The 12900-nt window shown below is 35.7% G+C and overlaps 1 protein-coding gene across 7 annotated transcripts in view; it reads right to left on the reverse strand.

The window, feature by feature from the left end:
- ETV1 (ETS variant transcription factor 1) overlaps nucleotides 1-12900 on the reverse strand; it is a 102656-nt gene that overhangs the window by 25765 nt on the left and 63991 nt on the right. For all 7 annotated transcript variants that reach the window (XM_081537622.1, XM_081537624.1, XM_081537621.1 and 4 more), the window contains one exon: nucleotides 10175-10422. In XM_081537622.1, the coding sequence (XP_081393748.1) occupies nucleotides 10175-10422 (248 nt within the window). The remainder of the gene's footprint in view (nucleotides 1-10174; nucleotides 10423-12900) is intronic.

Below are 12900 nucleotides of genomic sequence, written 5' to 3' on the forward strand. Positions count from 1 at the left end.
CTGAGGACAAAAGAGGTAACAACACCCGCTCAAAATGACACCAGTAGTAAATAGCTAACAGGTCCAGGCTTCAGTATAATGTTTCCAGTGTCATACAAAGTGGGTGGTTTTATTTTTTAACACTAAGAATAATAAAAACAAGTGAACGAAAACAGTGAACTGTGAGCGCCCACACTGAGTGGAAGCGTTAGCAGAATGGAACATTTAAGGATACTTTTCTGAACTTCAGAGAACAGTAAATACATCACAATGACACATGCATGTCATTCTTTTAGTTTTGCCTTGGTCTGTTTTTCACATGTGCCTTTGAATAGCTGTCTTTGTAAAATTTTCAAGACTGTATTCGAAGCAATTCAATAGAAAATGCACATACAGAATAACAAAAATAATCAGCTATTTAATTTGACAAAAATTCCTTGAAAAGATTTCCATTAAGTTATATACATGCAGGTAAAAATATTTTATGAAATATAAAGTCTCCTTTTACTCTAAACTATTAGTTAAGTCACTAAAGGATAGAGTATAAAAAATTGTATAACAATATTCTAAACCTAAAAATATATACTCAGATATATATACTCATAAAAAAATATTTTCCCTCTCTTATTCACTTTTATGAAGCACACACACAGGGAGAGATTCAAATGTACATCCTTAAACTGTGTCATTTAATTGCAAATCTTAAGTTGCACACATGAAAACAGTTGTCTATTCATTTCACCCACTTGGAATAAGCATTTCTGGGCCAAAGCATCGTGGTCATTTTCTTTAAAAAGAAACTAAAAATCCCACCCTAAAAAAGTACACTCCCCTCCCCATTCTAATTCCCTCTTTTCATGCTAGCACAACTCACAAGCCAACTATCCCTCCCTTCCCCCTTTCCTGCCTGTAAAATCCAAGTTAGACAAACACTGTGTGGCTGAAATGACATATTTGAATGGAATTCAGACCCACCAGTTCCTGTTTACATTTCTGACTTGAGAATGTTGTCTTCTCCGTTCACTATACATTATGAACACTGCACGGCCATAAATAGTGTCAGGTTACATGCAGGCAGGACCAATGAGCATTAATCATTACTTCCAGTCAACTGGCAAAGCAGCAGCTGATGGAACACTACACCCTTCAGCTCTGCATAAATGGACATTCCAGAGAGTCAGAGTGTGTACGTGTGTGTGTGCGTCTGTATGTTTTTCCTTTCAGTCTCCATTTTATGAATGAAACTCCAGGCTCTATAGAGTCCATTCATGTAAGAGAAATGCTTACAGGGCTCTGCCTCTAGGGATCAATCAGTCATGGGTAAAACTGATATGATTGGTTTAAAACAGCCTTCAGCCTTCCATTACTGACTTAAAATGCAGTCCCTGTCCATTTGACCTGTGTTAATGCATGAAGAGTAAATCCAGACCATGGTCTCAATTCTCAAATCAAATCACTAGCCAATGCCACTTACTGTAACTGTAGATTTAGAGCATATTGAAGTATTTCTTAGAAAAACTGACAGAGTGGACCAAATCTTGGAGAGATTTGCTATTTTCACTCAGAACTGAATTAGGAAAACTCGTATGAGATCTGATAAGCAAAAAAAGGCAATGTCAAGTGGTGAGGCCAATCCATGACCTCTATTACACCACCATCACTTTTCACACTTGAAGCACCTAAAAATCAGAGATTATGTGACCTACTAATCCACAAATTACTGGCTGAATAAAAGAAAATTATCTTTGGATATCAGAGAGACAGGTAAGATGTTACCATTTTCTGAACGATCCAGTAACTCATTCCTTTAAATTCCCAAGTGATTTTCCAATTCAAGTGACAATTTTAATGTTAAGAGGGAAAAAAAGTCAGTTGCCATGTTTCAGGAGAAAATGTGACCATAAGCAAACGATGCTCTGTCATGGAGTAGGGCCAAGGCTTGGCCTTTGGGAGCGTTAAATATCAGGTACAAAAAGCCAAAGTTCATGGAACCATAATCATCACTACACTGGAAATTACCAAAGATGGTAATACTTAAAAATATCTAGAGTTTTTAAGAGGGAAAAAAGCTATTTATGAGCAATTATGGGAATGATTTGTAAAGACTCAGTCCACTGCCAAATACTGTTGAAACATATCATGGTTTTTATCAGCCATCTCTAACTTGGTCCTTGACTCTGAAAGGAAGAAAATATTTCTTTCTTCCAGTGACCTGTAGCCATTTTGCGAAATGGTTGCAGTCAACAATCCCTGAATAGATCTTTAACTGATTTTTCAAGGAATCTTCACTATGCCTACAGAAGAAGGAATGAGAAGAAACACGAAAAATGCATGGTCTTTGGTTTTAAATGTGTGCAAGATTTTCTAATATGACATTATAATAATTTAATATTTATCTTCTAATTTCTAACATCTGCCAGATAGAATGATAGAAAACAAATAAAGTTACCACCATATTTAACTTTGAACTAAAATTAAAGTACTTGATATAACCAGGAGGAGAGATGATAAGGAAACCTACAATATGTCATCCACAGAAAATACAGAACAGAACAAGTCTACTGAAGAGTCAATATATATTCAATTACTAACTCTTGAATAATATTCTTTTTTCAAGGCTTAAAAAAAAATTTCAGTATTTAGAACTAGTTTTCATGGTGGTTCAAAGATATGTAAGTAAAAATGATGAAGTAAAGCTGAATATTTACAAATGTCATATTTCATATTTTTACAAATTAAAATTATAATTATCAGACTTGGGGCCTTCCATTTTGGAAATGACAAAGCTTTATGGCGGACCCGGAAGTGTAAAATAAGTATCAGGAGCCCTTACTTCTATTCTCATTGTTCCATCTAAATCTAATTAGCATTTTAAACAGTTTTCTTTTGCCTCAATCCACTCCTTGTTATTTCTTAAACAATATTTTTGGTTGTCTACTTATGTATAAATCAATTGTTCATTAAGCATGTAAGAATATTTATCATAAAACATATATGAGGCCAATTTCCCTAAAATATATATCTCCTCTTATAAAGTAAATAATAAGGAATCAATAAAAAAAAATAAGATATCCTGATGACAGAATTCCTGAGATATTACTACAGTAGTAGTAGTGTAGTAGTAGTAACAATCATAATAGTAATAATTTAGAAATAAACTACTGAGTAAATTTAGCCTTCTGAATTGTCTGTTTTTAATTTTGAACAAGTTGAACCAGTTGATGAGGCCCTGACAAATCATCTTCAACCCAATAAAGCACTATTTACTCATATTTCTATGTGGCTGCAGAAAATATTTATCTTTTTCTTGCTCTACTAGCCATTGATTTCATCCCATAAATTTAAAACCATATTCTAAATTTTACAAGGAAAATTCCAAGAATGCTCACTAACAGCAGTGTTAGGAATTACTTCACTATTTTCTTTGTTATTTAAGATGAGTACCCATCAACACAGCAAAACACAGAAAAACATTGACAACATAAAAATTTTCTCTCACCATTTCAGAAACCCAAGACTACTTAACTCTGATGACTGCAGTGCCAGCTTGGGCCTATGTGAGTACCAGATATATTTGTCAGTTCTGACAGTTGAAAGTTAAACACAGTTCTAGTTTTTAACATATATTTAACATGAGCTAAATATTTTGCATTTATTTTATCATTTCTCTGCCTACATATAATTCTTCTACCTGCTAAGAACAAATAATTATTCTCTAAATTTGAAGGTTTGTCTGCTGGCCTTCATTAAAGACCTCAGGTGATGAAGAAGTATATGGAGAACGTAGAAAGGGTTGCTTGGATTTAAAAATGAAAGTGAGAAAAGGCCCATCTTATTTTTCCAAATGTAAGCTTTCTTTACATATTTCAGTTCTTCATAAGTTTTCTACTAAAAAATAGATTGAGCTGACACCAGTTTGAAAATGACTCGTATTTTAAGCCATCAAGTGATCAAGTATTTTTAACAAAGAGGGAAGTGCAATATGAAAGAAGGCTCAGACAAACTCAAAGTTTACATAATCAAAGAATTTTCGAGCTGGCTATAACACTGATTTGTTACTTTTCGTTCTAATTATCATTCATCCTTTTTCAGAAGAACTATTAGGAAAAATCACTTATCTGACTATCTCAAATTTTAATAATATTTATGGTGTATTTTTAAAAAGGAGACAGAACACATTTTAATCCAAAATATCATTTGAGGTTTTATATTTTCTTATCTTACAACAGTAAGTACCTAACAATCAGAATAAAATTTGAGGACTATCTAACATGAAATGAACACCTTCAAATTAGGAAAAGCATACCTTAGGTTTTAATGCAAATGCTTTCATTGCCCTGCATCATGTAGAGCTTTTTAAAATCATATGCAAATATTTAGGCTAAAATTAGAGAAAAGAATAAATAATATATCTAACAAATTATGAATTAAAGAACTTTACTTTGGAGTTACATGGAAAGACTGTGAACTGTACACTAACTAAGAATAAGAAAACCATGATTCTAGTTTTGGCTGTTTCACAGAAGAACTGTGCAACTGGTGGTAAGTTAACTTGAATGAGCCTTGGACATTTTATCTCTACAGTGGAGTGTAAAGAAGGAATTTCAATGAGGTGATCCCCAAGAGCTTTCATGAGCTTAAAGACTTATGATTTCTATGAAACAGCTATTTGTGTCAATTTCCCAATTGAAAATAATGCTGCATTTGCCAACACATACATGTGACATGCCTCCGAACTGAAAGAAGGCCTCATCAGTACCAGAAGGAATGACCCTAAAAAACACAATTACAAAATACAGAAACATTTTCTTCAGAAAACATGATCTCAGCTTTCTCCCCTACCCTTCTGAACTACTTCCTTCCCTCCTAAAGCTACAAGCATGCGCTTTCCTCCATTTTCTTATCTCAGAAACCCTTCTTCGTACCTCTGAAAGTTCTTTTCCTTCTTCATTCCCAGCTCCTGGCTAAAACTGCTCCACCACATGGTGGGGAGGCAGCTTTTCAAATTAATTAAAGTAACAGAATAGGCCCTGAATGTTAAAAACACTTTATTAATGTATCACCTCTCCAATCAACTACTGGGTTAAGATTTTTAGTAACACCCCCAAATGCAAAGTAACATAACAGCATTAAATAATGGGGATGCAAGCACAGTGCAGGGATGAACCTGAAACCTACCAGGTATCATATTCATTCTCCTCCCTCTCTAAAGCAGCCTTGGAAACAAAGGAATACAAAGCCAGGTTTGCAACAAATGAGACTATGTCCTTCTTTATTTAATGTTCTTTTTACTTATAGGATCGATGTGATTAACTTGGACACTTTTTTTCTTCAACTCTAAACTGGTTGATACTTGACAATTTAATACTTACTCTGTCTGATTAGAAAAGCTGTACTAAGCACAATTAAAAGACAAAGCACTTTATAGACAAAGTAGATATTGACTATAATATCACGGCATGTATAGCAGCGCTATAGTGTTTCTATACTGGGTCTTATTTTGCCTGAGCCACATTTGACATGTATAATTTTTTACTCAATAGTCTCATTTCATTAAGTATTATTAAAAGTCTGACCTCTAACGACTGCATATTTGCTATTGATAGCCATAACTTACATTACCAATTATCCTATGATATTCCTCCACCACTAAATATTCATCATGTGTCTCCCCTTCCATAAGATAATTTTCTGACAGTGAAAATACCTGATCAAAGTATATGAACATTTTGTGCTGATATTTTCTTGAGTTAAACTTTAGTTTCATTGTTCACCACTCTCCTAAAAACACTACCCTTAGCTATCTAAAACCAAAACAAAAGACCAATCAATGAACACATAAATTCTAACAAAATATGTTGTTGCGAATATCTAAAATATTTACCCCATTGGGCATTCAGCATCTGCAAAACCTCATTTGTGAGTATGAAAATGGGAAAACAAACCACAATTTTATTTAAATAGAGCACTGTATCCATATGAAGCACACAGTGCTTATTCAATTCTTTTTACGGAGTCACTCGGCCACAGGGGTAAGAAAAAGAAGAAATCAGATTGGATTTAGTAAAACCCAACCAACCAACAAAAAGTCTGTGTCCCTGCTTTGTGCAGCAATATTAGGCTAGAGAAACAGAGAAGGAAAACAACAATAATAGATAATCACATCTCTTATTGTACTGGACTCTTGAGAACTTAATATTATAATCACAATCATATTGTACTGGTTCATCAAATTGGCCCTAAATATCAATTGTTTTTTATCTTTTCAGAGTCCTCTGATCCAAGTTTTTTTTCCCTTTCTCTTCATAAAAATTTCTACTCTACTAACATAATATTTTGTAATTTTTAGCTTAAATACTCAGCAGTTGAAATTGCATTCCTGTAATTATAATTATGACTAATAGACCTTCCATTTCCCATGTCATAATTAATGTCAGGCTTTATTAGAGCATAATCATGTTGCCTTTTCACTTACAAAGCTTCTTCTATTTTCACAACATTTATGTTATATTGAATTAAGCAATGAAGAGTTCTAGAGGCCTTCTTAAAGGACAATCTGTGGATCATAGATGCTGAATAAAAGGATTATGAAATGTTTTTCACATTGTCTTTAAATCACATAAAGTATTTTCTAATGTGCTATTTGTTCAACATCAGAAAGTGAACTAAGCATTCAATGATTCAGTGATAAATACATTAAATTTTCTAAAAAAGATTAATAAATTGCCAGCAAGGATGAAAGAACTAAAGACAATAAAACAAAATATCTGGAGATCATACTTGTGACAGCAATGAATGACATATGAAGATGTGTCAACCTAATTGCAGCACTTGGGTAGTCGGTATAACACGTTTTGAAAGGCACAGGTTAATTTTTCATCAGCCCTGGTTACACAGTTACTACAGTTCTTTAGACCACATCCATTCAGAAGATGTAACTTTACTATTTAACCATTCAAGCAAAACTGAACTGTATCTTATTGGCAATATTGAAATTAGAATTCAAAGGTACTATCCAACTTTAACAACTTGAAATATAATTTAGAGGGGAGAAAGTAACATACATTAACAAATTCTTAAATATTAAACAAATATTCCACAAGTCAATTGCAAGGTATGTGGTAATTTACAAAAAAGGTGCCCTATGTACCTTTAAAATAGGATACTGCACTCTTTATGGACTGAATGATCAAGTCCCCTAAAATTCATTGTGAAGCCTTAATCCTTAACATGATGGTATTTGGAGAGGAGAGCTTTGAGAGGTAATTAGAATAAGACCAGGTCATGAGGGTGGGGCCCTCATGGTGGAATTAGTATCTTTATAAGAAGAGAAAGAGAGACCAGAGCTCTGTCTTTCTCTGCTACATGATGACACAGTGAGTAAGTAGCAAACTGCAAGCCAGGAAGAGGAGACTCATCAGGAAATGAATCTGCTGGCAGTTTGATCTTGGACTTTCCAGCCTATAGAACTATGAGAGTTAAATGTCTGCTGTTTAAGCTTTCCAATTGATGGTATCTGATTATAGCAGACTGAGCTAAAGCATGGACTATCCTTTTTTGGTTATAAGTAACTAAATCTGAGGGCCAGACAGCAACTGACTTAGAACTCTATATTACATATGGTCCAAAACTAATGCAATTAAACCTCACAGTATCCGTTGTTTTTTTTTGTTTTTTGTTTTTGCACTCATTGGATCATTGGATTACTTAAATCTTTTTATTTGGTTCATATCTTCTTAAGAAAAGTTACACATTCTCAACACCATGTTATATATAATTTTATATATGATATAAATATAAGGAGAATGTTGTATGAATATAAATATATGCATATTTACATATAATAATATGAATATATGGAAAACCAAAGAATCAAGAAAATGATTCCAATTATAATCTTTCTGAGATATAAAATCATTTTTAGAAAACATGAAGAAATTTCTAAAAATGCTATGCCCTGCAGTTCCTTCTGAACCAATTATTTGGGCTATTTTAAATGATTTACATGTAAAGTTTCTTGAAATCACAATAAATTCAAGAAACTGTGTAGCAAATTAAAATGTGGTTTGGAGAATCAGGATAACATCAGTTAATAGGATTAGAAATTTACAGAAGAAAATAAACCTTATCTATAATAAAGCCCACTGTAGTGCAGGGTTCTTAATTATGCACATAAATCATGGACAAACATAAAAGGTTCTAAACTATAACCACTGTGGTACATTTTAGGGTGGTCTTGAAATTACAGGGTCTGGGACAAGCATTCAAATAAAGTCCCTCACACCATATGTTTAAATTTTCAGAACTATATGGGGATTTCCCTGGTGGTCCAATGGTTAAGACTTTGCCTTTCAGTGCAAGGGATACAGGTTTGATCCCTGGCTGGGGAACTAAGATCCCAGATGCCTAGCAGCCAAGAAACCAAAACATGAAACAAAAGCAATCTTGTAACAAATTCAACAGAGATTTTAAAAATGGTCCATATCAAAAACATCTTTAAAAAAAAACTTTTAAAACTATGAATCAGTCAAACAAACTTATAAATAAATAATGTTCTTTTCTCCTATTTGAAAATGTGACAACATAGCAACTTGGAAGGCCAGGTCAAACCTAGACTTTGGGGAAATTTCTAGTATGAGAACTGAAAGAGAAAATGGTATGGAGCCAGTTTTCAGTCTTCAGACCCCAGCCCACCCCATTTCCTGCCTCACTTTCTATATCTCTCAACCCCACACTGCTCCATACCACAGGAGCCTCACATACCAAACCTATGGGTACAACCAAGCTCCATCCTCATCCTCTCACAAACAGCTGCCCCTTGGCCACCTCCTTGGACTTAAGAGGTATACACACAAGCAATGTGCTCTGCCTAGAAAACCAGGCCTGGGATGAACTTGCTCCTGTCCTGGAAGTAGACTCAGGGCCGACTGGGCAGGGAAGTCATGGGTCCTGGTTAGCCAGTGTACCTTTTAGAAGTAGAGTCAGAGTCTCTCAGCAGAAATCCCTCTTAGTTCTTTGAACTTATTGTCCAATGAGAAAGGATGGCCAGAAGGAGGCTCTCAGTAGGGCTCCTTCTTGCTGAGCTTTAAGATCAGTTTATAATAAAACAGGTAACTTTATACAAGTTAACTTAAGACAAGGAAGCAAGACCAGGAGACAGTTTTCCTTCATCGAGTGGAACTGGTAGAAAAACTCAGCAGAGTTATGCCTAGAGAAACAATAGTTCCTTCATAAAGAATATCCATAATTTTGTATCCACATGAAAGGAAGTCACTTTGCTTTCAAATATTTTTGTCTACAACAATCTATTGATCATACTTACAAAAATGTTAGCAATTTTTTTGCCTGGTGCTCTTCTTAGAAGCATTAGCTTTTATTTCATACTATTTTTCAAAATTCCCAAGATTTCTGAAAGGCAGGTGTCTTGATTTTGAAAAATGTATTCATTTTGTAAAACAAATTCATTTTGTTTGAATGTAAGACAATTCATTTCGTAAGTGTATTTTGAATGTAATTCATTTTGAATGTATTCAGTTCATTTTGTAAAATAAAATGAACACAGATTAAGTAATTTTTTTGAGCTCTCAAGGTTGAATGGCAAAGATTTTGATAAGATTAACAATAGATGAAAATGTTCTTTATTTCCAGGTAACCCCAATTCTCCACCTTGACATACTTAGCAGGGCCTTTCTGGCTCAGTGAGATGACAGCTAAGCTCTATTATTGCTAGTTTTGCTATTCTTTGTCCAATGTGGAAGAATTCTTATTTAGGAACCCTTGGAATCTTGCCATACCAATAAAGAAAAAAAATAGTTAATAGCAATAAGTTAGTACAGAATATTACTTTCTGTAAATATTGTCATTAAATAATGCCACAGGAGCAAATGGAAAAAAAGCCCAAAATTAAGAAAAGAACAACTCTGTTACTCTCCTGGCCTGAGACGGAGAGCTTAATTTTACAAATTGTACTTTTTCTCAAACAGGTTTCCTTTCTAGACACTATTTCAACCATCGACTCATGCCAAAATGGTTTGATAGTCCAGCCCTTCACATAAACAGAAAGATTCAAAGAAGGAATAAATCAGAAAGTTTCCACCAAAAAATGGTCAGGAGTCACTTAACCTACAGACAACACTAATGAAAGCGACAAGCAAGTGAAAAGATATTATAAATGTAACTTAAAGCACAGGCCTACCTGAATCATATGCAAAATCTCTGGGCTCCTGTTTAATCATCAGAGCAGGGGGGAAGTTTTGGCTGGCCGCACCACCAACCATGGTGTTGTGTTCATACACTGGGTCGTGGTACTCCTGCTTAAAGCCTTGAGGTGGGAAGGGGATGTTTGGCTCAGACATCTGCCGTTGGTACATGGGACGTCCTTCCCTTGGCATTGTTGGCAAAGGAGGAAAGGAATTACAGGGTTCAGAAAGTTGGCGGCGAAATCTGGGAAATAAGAGAGCATATTTCAAATAAAAAGGTAACAAGGAATACCCTTTAAAAATACACAATTTTTAACTGCTTAGTTAGTGAACCGTGATGCCAGCTGACTGACACAAAGTGTCAATCTTTAATGAAGATGAGATTTCTCCTTCCTGGGTCAGTAGCAATATGCTTTCTAATCATAACACACCTTGTGTTCCTCTTCTAATTAGTTCCATTCAGCACCATTTCAGTATATTACCAGAAATTAAAGGTGTGCATCAAGTAACGCTAAGGAGAGCAATGTAGCATTTGCAAGAAATACATACCCTGACAGTTAAAATGCCAACTCGAAATCAACTCGATAGCTCACCAATTTCCTTATGAAGAGAGTTTCAAATAATTATATACAAGACAAAAAAAAGCAAAACAGAGACTCTGGAAAGAATCTGATCTCAAACTGCATCCTCTATCTTTTAATTGTTATCAAGCTAATCAACAAACAAAAAATCAACCAAATAAAAACCTCCTTAATGGTTTTCCATTTCTTACCATCAGTTACTGAGAAAAGAGGAAAGGAATGGCTTTCTTTTCAAATGAGTGGGACTCTTACATCTTCAACAATGTCCTAAAGAACACTGTATTCTAGTGAGAAATTGAACTGGGCAATATTATAGAGAATGAAACCTAAGGTAGTTTTTAAAGACCACTTCTTTACTGTCAAAACAGCAACACAGAACACACTGGCTTCCAAGAGCTTCAGACAAAATATCAGGTTGATAAAAATAAGCATAAAATATTACAGCAGCCCTCTGAAGATGTTGTAGCATTATAACACGTCATGATGTTAGGTCATGTGGAAGCTCCAAAGCCTTGGCAGAAGGCTAATGGTGAGTTTCTACACTCCTTCCTTCTTGGTTATCTACTGTACTGACTGGCTCATCACATCATCATTAAGTTCTGCATGTCTCATCCTAATATCATTGAGCTACCACAAAGATGTGGATTAATTAAAGATTTAAAAGTGCTCTAAAATGCCCAAGGAGTGCTTAAAAATAACCTATCCGACATTTCTATGAGCAAATGTATGCCTATTAACTCACCTGCACCCTTCTAAAAGCATTCCTGTGACTTTAATTTGGAGAGTCAACATTTAATTTTGGTAACGTTAAATGAAAACAAGGGAAAAGCAAAAGAATGGCAGAGCGATTGCTTTAGCGTTTCTCAGAACACTCCACCCTGTGATTTAACTCTAGCCTCACCAGCTGCCATGAAAAGCACTGAAATTCCACCTACACCTGCAGAAAACCAACTGAGAAACTCAGATATTGCCAAACAGTTAGGCTGACTGGCACTGCATTCATTTCCCGTCTCTTGCTTATTTCATTAGCCAAAAAAAGAAACAGAAATTATCATTAAGAACTGTCAAGGAGTGAATCAGAAAATTGTAACTTGAAGTTAAAATAAGAACTCTTGCTCACTTGGGAAGCCATACAAGGAAGTTAATAACACTTCTGCTAAAAGCTTTGTTTAAAAAAAAAAAAAGTCAAGCCATTTGTTTGCAGGAGTCAACGTGATTCCAGTTGGTACTCACTGAGGACCATGCATATATCAACACACATATGCTTCCTAAGAAACTACAAGTTTGTGGTGACGTTCTCATGACTGTTGGTAAATAGAAACGGACTCAGAAGCGTCTGGAAGAGAGTGCATGGGTAAGGAGAACACGCTGATGAACTCTTGGGTATAGAAAAACAGTGTCTAAGTGGTGGGAATCAGAGCAAAAGAGACAGGACTCCTGCACAGTGGGTTCAGGGAAAAGTGCCAAAGGGCTGGACTGAGGAGCAGAGAGAGGCTGAGGAGAGGAAGTGGGGTGCAGCCCAGTTGGCCATGAAGTGTTCCCTGAGAGAGGCTGGGTGCTGGGCTGGAGGGGGCTATTTGGGGACAGGATCTGTTCCCAGAGCAAATTTGCCATTTATAACTGAGGGACTGTCATTTGTTGGCGAGAGCTCTCCAAGAAATCCTCCTCAGAAACATACGGCTTCAGAGATTTTCCTGGGATGGGCCAGCTGGTACTGGCCTCCACGCTCCACGGGGGACAATGGGAAAAGACCTGAGCTTCCCTCTCCTAGTTCCGGGCCGGCTGTTCGCAGTCTCAAATATTTGACTTCAAGTAGAGAAACTCAAATGGATTTGGCTATGGCATCTCCAGTTAGGTCACCTAAAAACAGCCACACTGCTTGTTCAGCAGTCACCTTCCATAAGAAAGAACTCCAGAGAGTGCCAACCATACCACCTCTAATTCTGACCCTCATCTGAGGTGTGAGAGGCTTGGTACCAAGAACTCCGGGAAGTCCCCAGAAGTAGACAAAACAAAACTTGCTTTTTTCTGCATCGTCCTCTCTGTCCCCCATCAGTCCTACACAATGTGCATCTGTTTAATGGCCCACCCGGCAATACGATTTCTTTCATCTGTATTTACAAAACTGTTTACACAGATGC

Source organism: Giraffa tippelskirchi, chromosome 10, assembly GCF_054371585.1.
Source record: "Giraffa tippelskirchi isolate mGirTip1 chromosome 10, T2T-mGirTip1v1.2.pri, whole genome shotgun sequence".
Taxonomy (NCBI): domain Eukaryota; kingdom Metazoa; phylum Chordata; class Mammalia; order Artiodactyla; family Giraffidae; genus Giraffa; species Giraffa tippelskirchi.